The 12,003-nt window shown below is 40.7% G+C and overlaps 1 protein-coding gene across 1 annotated transcript in view; it reads right to left on the reverse strand.

Annotated features, from left to right (window-relative positions):
• Positions 1-12,003, reverse strand: part of tmem135 (transmembrane protein 135) — a 257,534-nt gene that overhangs the window by 205,472 nt on the left and 40,059 nt on the right. Inside the window, exon 4 of the mRNA XM_007902332.2 lies at positions 7,431-7,464. Within this exon, the coding sequence (XP_007900523.2) occupies positions 7,431-7,464 (34 nt within the window). The remainder of the gene's footprint in view (positions 1-7,430; positions 7,465-12,003) is intronic.

Below are 12,003 nucleotides of genomic sequence, written 5' to 3' on the forward strand. Positions count from 1 at the left end.
AATTGAACAGCAAGACTGCACACTGTCACAGTTACCCTATTCTTGCAGTCTTTTGTAATGTGTAAAAAATATGTAAATGTAACTATATAATATTATTTAAGGGGAATGGGGAGGCCTGTTCCTTTAAATGGGTTCTGTAAGATTCCAGGTTGCAGACGCTGCAGCAGCACAGAGTTAGCAGCAGCAAACACGAGTTACAGCAATGTACTGGTCCAGTGCTGCTTGATTGACAGTCAGCTAACAAGCACTAACAAGCAGACTGCAGAGTAAAATAAAATACGTGGGAGCTAGCGCGGGAAAATACCCTCTCATTCACAACATACGGTGGGCAGAGCCACACGCCGATAAAAAGCAATGCTCGGCGCTCCTCGTGATCGCTAACTAATGATCATCACCCGGTACGTACTGACGTGTACAGGAACACTGTACAGTCAGGGTTGGTTTTAATATATATTTACTAATGTAGTATTGTGATGCCAGTTGTTATAGTTAAGTGGGATTGTTATGTTTGATCCCATTGTTGTATATCTTTCCTTGTGTTACTTATATGCAAGGTAGCCGAGGGTTACTAGGTTTTAATAAAGAGCCGTTGTATCCTCCGAATGTATCCTCGAGTCTCTGTAGTATTCTAGATAAGAAAAGGAAGAAGCACTTCGGAGGATAGTTATCAACATCAGTGGTCTACTAATGCGAGCAGATTCTGATTAGACATTCCAGTTACCGGGCATTGGGGTTAACTGTGAATACCTGTCTGTGTGTGACTCTGACTTGGTTGAATCACCTTTGAAATAGGGACTCATACCGACAGGGTTAGAAGGGAAGCAGAGACCATTCAGTATGAAAGCATTATTAAAATTTGCACACACATCAAGGGGTGAGAATCGCTGCAACACAAATTTGGTAAGTTTGAAATAGAAGTCACGGAGATCAAGGTCAGAAATAGAAATGAGGAGACATTGTGGGAGCTGAGGAAAATGGCTTCATCTTGTCCATGTTGAGCTGCAAGAAATTGAGGCTCATATAAGCCTCAATGTCCAACAGGCAGGAATCAATGGTAGAAATGGAAAGGTAGATTTGGGAGCAACAATATGTCTGAAGAAAAGTTACGGTTACTACTGTATTTTGTATTCTGTGCTATTATCTGATATCCACACTGTTTTCATACATACAATGGGGGTCAGTCTCAAATAATGTGGTTAATTAGGCTTTCTACTGTGCATGTAGCTATGAAACTGCAGCTTTATTTTGAATGATGTAGAATTTGCAGCCTGGTTGACTGAAGCAACTGAATATTGTATCCTTTAAAACGCATTGTAAATTATTAACACTGCAGCCATTTGGAAGGAGTTTTACAGCAGACTATATGGCCCATTATAGCTTAAGCTTTAGCTCACTCAGAACATTGAGACTCTGCTGCTATAAAGAGCTTCTTTATTACCTAAAACCGTATTCCAAAACCAGACGACTAAGCTTCAGTAGTCCCAAATGTTTGTCAGAATCCAAAACAGCCTCTGCTATAAATGTAAATGCCAGAAGATCTGGATGTCAAAAATAATAAAAACTTCCTACTAGGTTCGTACACAAAGTTTCCTGTCTTACAATGTTTCATCATGCCATCAAATAAGATAAGATTAGTTACAAATTTTGCAAAACACCAGCCAAACTTTATTCTAATGAGAAATAATGAATAGTGTTTTATTTCAGTAAAGTATTTCAAGTGTTAAAACTCAATAAAATAGCCATGGTTCCATTTTTATTGTGTGGAGTTCAGGATAAGCTGAAGTCTTATAGCGTATTAATTAGAGCATTCTCCTCAGAAGCGAAAGGACCCGGGTTTGATTCCCGGGAAGGGCAAAACCTTATAAGAATTTCCTTATTCAACACGTATCTGTTTACCTAGCGGTAAGTAGGAACCAGTTGTTACTCGATTGGCGGATCGTTTTCCTAGGCTAATAATCAAAATAAATAAAAAATAATTTGGTTACTCAATCCAGGACTTGTTTGTTGGCCACTGCTGAGCGCAACTGGCTGCCACGTTTTATCCACAAAATATGCAGTCAATTCACTTTACAGTACATTCTGTAAAGAGCTTTGAGACATATCTACGGCGTAATAAGGCATAATATCAAAAGCAAGGATTATTATATAAGAACGGGATATTTTCTTCCATACATTTAAATTCCTCATGCTATTCATGACAACATTTGTAAAGGAGAACTGTTAGGAAAACAACTTCTATAAGTTGTGACCAACTGTATCTAAATTGTTATAAAATGTATTTCACAGTATCAGCAGCCTAAAGTGGTTCAGAATATACAAAAGTAATAAATCTAGCATGGCACTCCAATTCTAAAGTTATCCCAATTACTCAGCGACAAAATACAAGTGTAATGTCATTACATTTTACAGTAAATCTTGAGGTATCCTGCAGACGCGAATGGCACTCTATCAAGTGCAAGAACTATTATCATCATAATTCAAATGTTTCCAAAAATGGTTAGGAAAGAGATGCATCTCTTTAAAGCAAAATTGTATTTTTCAAAAAATACAAAGTCAATTGTCCTTCAAGCAATATTGGTCACTCACTCGATGGCTCTTTGTGGGACATCATTGTGTGTAAATTGGCTGCTGCATTTGCCCACAAAATACACAGTCACACCACTTTATCTTGTGAAATGTTTTGATATATCAAATGTAAGGATTATTTATTATTTAAGATCTCCAAGACGCTATCCCCCAAGAAGGGTACTGTATAAATTCAAGTTGTTGTTATTAGTTTACTTGCAATAAAATCCTCCCTCAAGTATTCCAACCAAAATATTATTTGTAGGTTATTAATTCAGCTTGTAAGATTGAAGTCTTTTTAACCATTCCCCCTGAGCATTCTTGTTAAAATGATGCAACAGCCATTTATGTACCACAGTTTACAGCCAGTTTTTTTTTTAAAAAAACACTCTGTAGAATTGGCAGATAACAACAGTCTTTTTCTTACGAACGGAGCCAAAACTCTCTGGAAAAGTTTTATAGCACAGCAACAAACCTTATATTAGCTACAAAAAATCCCATAAGGCATTGCAAAAAAGCACACTCCAATATCAAGTTACCAATGAGAAAGGTAAGCATTATTAACCGGAGTTTTGTGAATAAAACTATGAAATGCTAACTAATGATTTAAATGTTTAGACTAGCTAAATTATCTTTTACGTGCCTCCATGGCCTTGCCTCATCCTCTGTTGACCCTCTACTGTCCTTTCCATGCCAAGTCTGTGCCATAAACCCCTCTGCCTTCCCCCACCTCCCCAATATTGCCCGGCTCCACCGCTACCTCTCCCTTCAGGCCGCCGGAACCCTCATCCATGCATTTATTACATCTAGGCTCCATCATGCTTTTTCCCTGCTTGTCAGCCTTCCCAACTCTTCCCTCCATAAGCTGCAGATCATCCAGAACTCTGCGGCTCGTGTCCTCTCCCGCATTAGCCTACCTGACACGATCACCCTCGCCCGACTCCACTGGCACCCCATCCCCCAGAGGAAACAATTCAAAATCTTCATCCTCGCCTTCAAAGCCCTCTACAACCTTGCTCCTTCCTACCTCTGTGACCTGCTAATCCCATATCAACCTGTCCACTCCCTCTGCTCAGTCGGCTCCAGCTTGCTCGACATCACCTACCCAGCCCACCATCGGCAGACAGCTTCAGCTTTTTTGCCTCCACCCTTTGGAACCATCCCATATTCCCTTCGGTTGCTTCCTCCCTTGCCTCCTTCAAGGCACTTCTCAAGACCCTCCTCTTCGATCGCACCTTCGGTCACCCTCCTACCCCTACCTTCCCTGCCCTCCACCCCTTCTGATCCCAACCTCCTGCTCGAGTCCAAATCCCTGAGGGACATCCTTCCGATGTGAAAGGCACTATACAAATTCAAAGTTTCAATTACTCCCTCCACTCAGAAAACACCAATCAAATGAGGGCTGACCAGCACTTTTATATTCCAAACCTCTTGAAATAAAGGCTATTTGCACCTGCAATTAAGATTTTAATTATCTCTGAACCTAAACCTCTCTACTCATCTACCTCTCATAGTGTTTCCACATTGAGAATATTCTCTCAATTGCTCTTCTTCCAACCCATGAGTGCAACCTTACACTTTGCAGTGTTAAACTCCATTTGCAGTGATGAGAAAGTTTTGGACAATCTTTTAAGACAAAACAGTGCTATGGATCAAGACATGATGACATTTCTGGTGTGACATTTCTTAAAACTGCACGCAGTGAAATAATAATCTTTGCATTTGATATAGCTCCTTATCATGTCTTCGAGACATCTCAAATCGCTTCACATAATATACTGTAAAGTGAATTGACTATATTTTGGGGGGGCAAAAGGTAGTTTCAAAAGCATTTGTGTTTCAGGTTTTGAAGATATTATGAGGCATACAGTTAGTTGAACTGAAGGCATTTCTTTTGCGAAATTTCAGTGTTATACCTTCATAAAGGATTCACCAGGAAAAAGGCCAAAAAGATGAAGTGCTGACTGAACTAAAATAAGTGATCTGGTCCAAAATCCTAATAAAAAAAATGTGTTTTCTTACATATTGTGCTGTGGTGTGTTGGGTGGGGTAAAAAAATTAAGTGGCCAAGTGGAAAGGGACAGACTGGGTGTGGTGCTCATAAATGTACGGTTATTGCTGTTGTAATTAATTTCTTTGAAATGGTGTCCCGCTGGGACCATTTCTACGAAACCTTTCTGCCATGAAGTCCTCAGGTAAGGACATCAGACAAGCAAATCTCCAATGCTACAAGCTAGATATCTCCATAACACAGCTTCACACTTTATAGATAGCAGGAAGTGCAATTTGTTTGTGAATAAACCATTTAAATGTATGATTTCTTAAAAACACAATATCATAGGATGTTATTGGTTTACAGGCACATGCTGGTTGGGCTGAGTGGACTGTTTCTGCGCCATACAATTCTGTTTTGGCACTGACCTGAATCCTTCGGCTCCAACATTGCCTGGTTATTGTGCCTTTACTCTCCAGCTCTTAGAGCGAGTAGAAGAAGCTATTCTTGAAACTTTCCATTTACAGTGCTATGGCAGTGTTACTATTAGAGCATTAGACTTTCAACCAGAGAGACAAATATGAATTCCCAGCATCAATGTGCAATTCTCAGTATTTTTTAGCCAACATTTAATCATCAATCTCTTCAGCTTCAGAATCAAGGAGCCGGGAAGCAGAACTATCCTCCACAACTATCTCACAGTCATCTCCTTAGCTGCTGTCAAAGCAATGTTGGCAGCAGCTAAGGAAAGGTCTGTGGCCTAAACCACTCAAGGCATCCTGGCTCAATGCAGGAAGAATGAGGTTCCGGGGGAAGGGATATGACAAAGAAAATAAATCCAATGTTTAGCACAATCTACTGCCCAAATGTTTACTCAAGACTATGGCTTCCAAGATATAAACTACTGTACCGATCCGAGACAAAATGTAAATTCACGACAGTCTTTAAATGTAAAGAAAGGCTCATTGGCCAAAGGAGAAATAGAACTAGACTTAACAGTTGTAGAGTTTAAAACAATGTTGAAACAGACTGCTGTGAAATTTCACATCATGGCTCAAATACAGGTTTCTTTCAGATAAACTGTTCTAAATGTGCAATACTGTCGGAAAAAAAGTAGCAGTTTCTTTTTGGAATATCAACATCTCATATTATTGCACTTTCCCTGATATCAGGTTTCATATATATGACAATAACACTCACTTTTCCTTGAGATATAAATTATGTAGTCCTCTAGCACGTAAGCAATTCAACTAGCCAAACATCTGCTGATTAATGATTATTCTAAGCCAACGTTTAGGTAATAGAATTGATAACTATACTGAACTAACTTTCTTCCCCCTTTCACTTGTAACAGAAAGGCTGCTCTGTCAGAACAGTCATTGAGCTGTAACCTTTCCTAAATACAATTTTGAGAAGGAAAGTCTTGCTACTTGTACATTACAACAACAAAATGCATGTATATAGCCCCCTTCACACCAGATGACGTCTCAGCTTATATATACATCATATATTGTAGTACACTTCCTGGTAACCAACTTTCAAGCACTCGACCTGTCACTCATGTAAGAAAACTACATAACAGTTTGGTAGTTTGGAAAATATAAACATTTGTGAATTTGCCACCTGAACCGAGTAACAAGCACCTGGGAAGAGGGAAGAAATGAAGATATATGTATTCCAACAAAACGACGATTATAAAAAAAAATTAAGCACTAAATTATATGGAATATGTTGCACATGAATAGTTTTAAAGGATAAACTTCAGTTACAAACTATTTTTTAACAATAAAAGACATAGCAAAAGATAGACAAAACTGACTCTTTACTGTTCTCATTTTACAAATTGCAGGCTTCAATGATTCAGTATTGAATATATCATATCAAGATCACAATATCATAAGATCACAGAATTGATGAAGAAGTGCAATTTGTTTTCTATCTGAAATTACACTGCAAAATTACTCTTCTCCAAATTCTAGGACAAATGAATGGTTTATTTATTTTACGTATAATAGCTATTTGTTGGCCAAACAATCCCCAAATAAAATCGGTCACTCACTCCATGGCCTTTTGTGGAATATTGCGGCGGACAAATTGCCAGCCATGTTCGCCCGCAAAATACACAACCCTGGGAGAAGCTCCCTCTTTTAAATAGTGTCATGGGATCTTTAATGAACAGGCAGACAGGACCTCAGTTTGTTGTCTCATCCAAAGGTTAGCATCTCCAACAATTCAGTGCTCCTCAAGAGTATAGTGAACAGCTTTATAACAGTTATTAAAAATAAAATTTGCATATGATATTGCACCTTATCACATTGAAATGTTTCAAACAGCTTGAAGAGTTTTCTGATAAATTTTAGTGGGTGTATTTGGAGCTAATTTGTGCACAGGAGGTGAATGACCAATTTAACCAGAAGATCAGAACCGGGACAGAAGAAACTCCCTCCTCCTGTGTTACCTTCAACGCAAACTTCTTTTTGGACTAAGATCTACTTTCTTCAAGGCAGAAGTTGGCAGCCCAAAAATCAAAAGCAAATCATTTTCAAAATGCAAATGTACTTTTTTTTAAAGCAAGTTTCAGCAGCAATTTTATTGCCATAAAGTACTATTCTAAAGTGACTTGATTGTATTAGGTACTACATGTAGCACAGGAGGGGCAAAGAAAGGGGCAAACATTCAATAAAAACAATGTCACCACGCTCCAGTCTGCATAGCTAAGCGTTTTCAACAAAAGTAAAGAGCAAATGGAGCGAAATGACATTTTACATTTTCCCACAATTTCATCAGAATTCGATCAGCTGACTAATAGCTCACAGCAAAAGCAACTTTTAGCAAACAAAGAACGCTACCCAAAAAACAAGAAATGACTTACCAAGTTAGCCATATAAATTGTCAATAGGCCTCTCCTGCAAACAAAAAACAATGGTTTAATGAGATATCAGCACATAATTAATTAAGGGCTAGAACTTCTGATCTGATATGTACTTATACAGCACACAATACTGCACAGTAATGAATGAATGCACTTGAAGAAAAGATATGAAAGGCCAAAGTGACCTGTTCACATAAACTGCTCTTTTTTTAAAAAAAAACACATGATATTAAGAGTGCCACGGTGGCACTTCACTACAAAGTGGGAAGAAGTTAGAAGAAGGCTGAGTCAACAGTGAGAATCTCCTGATCTAAACCAAGGAACTGTGGAGAGGTGCCAAGTGAAAACCAGGTCCTTCCGAACCAGGAGAGAACAAAAAAAAGTCAAGAGAACTTCTGTACTCTTCTGATCCGAGAAGTAAAAGGGTTGGGCGAGTCGGGGGGGGGCGTGAGTCGGGGGGGGGGGGGGGCGGGCGAGTCGGGGGGGGCGGGCGAGTCGGGGGGGGCGGGCGAGTCGGGGGGGCGGGCGAGTCGGGGGGGGGCGGGCGAGTCGGGGGGGGGGCGGGCGAGTCGGGGGGGGCGGGCGAGTCGGGGGGGGCGGGCGAGTCGGGGGGGCGGGCGAGTCGGGGGGGCGGGCGAGTCGGGGGGGCGGGCGAGTCGGGGGGGCGGGCGAGTCAGGGGGGCGGGCGAGTCAGGGGGGGCGGGCGAGTCGGGAGGGGGGGGCGAGTCGGGGGGGGCGCGAGTCTGGGGGGGCATCTGAGAGGGGAGGGGGAGTCGGAGGGGAAGTCGGAGGGGAAGTCGGAGGGGGAGGGGGTGTCGGAGGGGGAGGGCGAGTCGGAAAGGCGAGTCGGAGGGCGGGAGGGCGAGTTGGTGGGGGAGAGGGCGAGTCGGGGGGGGAGGGCGAGTCGGGGGGGGTGGGGGGGAGGGAGAGTCGGGGGGGGGGGGGGGAGGGCGAGCCGGGGGGGAGGGGAGGGCGAGTCGGGGGGGGGGGGGGGGGCGAGTCGGGGGGTGAGGTCGAGTCGAGGGGGGGGGGGGGGGGGGGGAGTGGGGGGGGGGGGGGGGGGGGGGGGGGGGGGGGGGGGGGGGGGGGGGGGGCTGCGAGTCGGTGGGAGAGATCTCATGGCACTACTTAAAAAAAGGCAGTTTCTCTCAGTCTTCTGGTCAACAATCACCCAAATACAATTGTCCATTCACTTCATGGCCGTTTGTGGGGTATTGCTATACTCAAAATGGCTGTTTTGTTTGCCACAAAATACAGTAATTCCACTGTACAGTATATCCTGTGATGCGCTTTGAGATGTGGAAAGTGCTACATCAAATGTAAGTATTACTATTTATTATTATGATTGTGTCCCATGATCCACTGTCGGTGAGTGAGCCTTTTAGCCACCTTGCCTCTATTTTCTAGCTCTCTCCCAAATTCCTTCCACCTTGAATTTCAATAACCTTCTAAAAACCTAACGCTTTGATTGTTTCTTCGATCATCTCCTTCCAATACCCCATGTCCAGTCTCTCCCACCTGCTTGACTTCCGCTCTGTGTCTATGAAGTGCTTTAAGATAATTTCCTATGTATAAAGCGCTATATTGTTGTTCTTCCTGAAGGGATATTGCTGCACAATTTTCCCATTGGAGATCCGAGCATACGTCTGGCACCATGTGGAAGATTTTAAATGAAAAAGAATAAAAACCCAATTAAATTAAAACTGTAAAGGAAGACTCATAATAAACATTGTAGATTTTAAGCACTGAGCTTACTAATGTGAAGGGAAAAACAAGGTACATTTTGGTACATCCAAAATTTAAAACTAACATAATCATAAATCGACTTGAGACGAGTATAATGGAACAAACAACATGTTATATAATTTTATGGGGTCTTTTGTACTGTGCTCTACAATTTACAGTCACTGGTCTAGCCAGTTGAACCCGTAGGTTTTAACAAATAAATGTACAGTAAGCATTGCTTGGATAATTATACCTTACACAATAAATGATTTAATAGACAAAGCAAAACCAGGCATATGGTGTTCAGGGATTTTAAGGTGACTATGCCAACCGCCAGTAGAACTGGAATGTGATCAGAGGCTGATCATTTGCAGGCCGTCACCAAGAACAACTGCCATGTCTATTGCCTTGTGCAATAAATACAAGTGCAAGTTTAAATTATATAAACAGCTCCCTTTCAGCTAAGCCCAACAGCACAACAACAATAACAAAAGTGCCTTTCACGTCGGGAGGACGTCCCAGTGCTCAACAAGATATTCAGCACTATTTGTGTCAAGACACTTCGAAGAATATACTAATTTTTCCAGTGAATACCAGATTCCTATCAGCTGCTTCACTGTGTCAAGTAATGTAAATTTCTAAACATTTTGGTATTCAGGAAAATAACACTACAAAACCAAAACATCTGATTGAAAAATAAATCCAGATGAAAATATTTCAAATTAAAACAAAATATCTAAAATTATCACTGAGGTAAGCACCTCCAGTTGTGCCAATCACTTTCATTTGCTTGTGCAAATACTTGCAACCACCTTGACAATTGCTAGTAATTAGAAAACTGCAAGTTTTATTACTGGATGCTATTTTGAAATGACACTGAACATTTGGCTGTATTCAGCACAATGGAAATCTCAAAAAAGGTTGAGAAAAAGATTGAAATTCTTAATCAAAAATGTACATGAAAACACCAATTTAAAGTTTTTGATAAAAAATCATAGAGGGCCTTAATTTTTTTTTGTCTAAAAAAATATTTTGCAACTAATTTTCCTAGCAACTAACAAGAAAGTTGTGGATACTGTTTTTTTCACAACAAACTGGCTGTTACACAACACAGCTTGTTCAAGAACTTTCCAAAAAAGGTAATGGTGTCTATTTTAAGTTTTCCACTGTAATACATTGTTGTGAAAGGGAAAAAAAACAGTGAATTGTTTGCTAAGTAGGACGTTCACTTTAAAATCAAAGTTTCTCAAGTTACTGATGTACATCAGGATATCAATGTGTGCAGTAAGTTTTATCTTACCCAATACGCAGAACTTGATGAGGGAAAGTTTTCAGGAGAACCTATTCCTCCCCCCCCCCCCCCCCCCCGAAGGTTTCTGGCTTGTGCTGGGATAGAGTTCCATAACTCCTAGCAGTCTCTCGACTGTTGTGTCTTTTGCGCATGCTAAGCTTGATCATTTTCTCACACGCACTCCAAGCAACAGTTAGTGGATCAGGACCAGGAGTAAGAACATGACAAACTTTTCCTTACCCTAATCCAACGACTCAGAGACCAAATCTAAGCACGATCACCACATGAGCTCAGTTAACTTAAGATAACGTGAGGGGCGTCATCTGTTTTAAAAATAACTTTTTTTTAAGTGATATCCAAAAGCCTGGCAAAATTGCTTTGCAACAATTAGTAGTGCAACAAATTTTCCTAGCGACCTAATGATTTTCCTAGCACTCACTCCATGGATTTTGTGGGACATTGCTGTGCGCAAATTGGCAAACACATTTTGTCCACAAAATACACTGTAAATCCACTTTGCAGTATATCCTGTGAAGTGCTTTGAGATGTCTCAGTTATGTGATATGGCAGAATATCAAATTCAGTACTTATTTATTTATTTATTTTAGACAATGACCATCAACAGACTTTGACCAGAGAACAGTGGAGGCACACTAAAAACAGACTTAACCTTATCCTTTCCTAATACACACATGCTCACATCCTTTATCTTCCAGCAAGGATCACTGGATGGACAGCAACTGAAAGTATAAACAATGGATGATTTTTTTTCTCTCCCGAACCCAAAGGCCAATCTACTGCTGCCCAGTCTGACCATCCAGACATTGGTTGAATTAAATTAAACAATAACAGCTTTCAGTTTGGGGATTGGGGATTGCAGTTTGGGGATTCTTTTGTCGAACGTAGACGTGTGGTCCATTGGAATGGTTCTAGGTGAGAAAACAATATGCATTAATTCAAAACTAAGGTGCTCACATCATCTCAATGAGTGATACTAACGTTTACCTAATTCTGTGGAGGATACCGGATGAGTACAAGATATTAAGGGGTTCAGACAACATGTTTTCATTGCATAGAATCATACTGCGCAGAAATGGGTTGTTCAGCCCAACTAGACCGTGCTGGTGTTGGACGACACACAAGCCTCCGCTGCTGCTATTCCTTCTCCCTTATATATCACCTCTCTTAATTATATTGATGCTTTTAGCTTCAACCACGGCTTCCAGCAGTGAGTTCCATTTTCTCACCACTCTCTGGGAAGAGTTGAAACTATAGATTACTTTTTTTTTNAAAAAGATAGTGGATATGATTTTTAATGCATTTTTCGATTGAAAATAATTGTAGCTATGTCCATAACACATATACCACTCACAAAATTTGTCTGGAATAAATGGATTATAAATAAATAATTTTCTAATTGTTTATTAACAAGAATGGCATCACACATCAGCAAGGACCACATTGTGGTCAGCTTCAGCATTGAAAGGTGTTGTTCAGAAATGGAAGAACTAAATAAATAAACCTTTCCCTGAAATTTTACAATATATTTAAAGGACA

The sequence above is a fragment of the Callorhinchus milii genome, unplaced genomic scaffold (assembly GCF_018977255.1).
Source record: "Callorhinchus milii isolate IMCB2004 unplaced genomic scaffold, IMCB_Cmil_1.0 Scaffold4, whole genome shotgun sequence".
Classification (NCBI taxonomy): Eukaryota; Metazoa; Chordata; class Chondrichthyes; order Chimaeriformes; family Callorhinchidae; genus Callorhinchus; species Callorhinchus milii.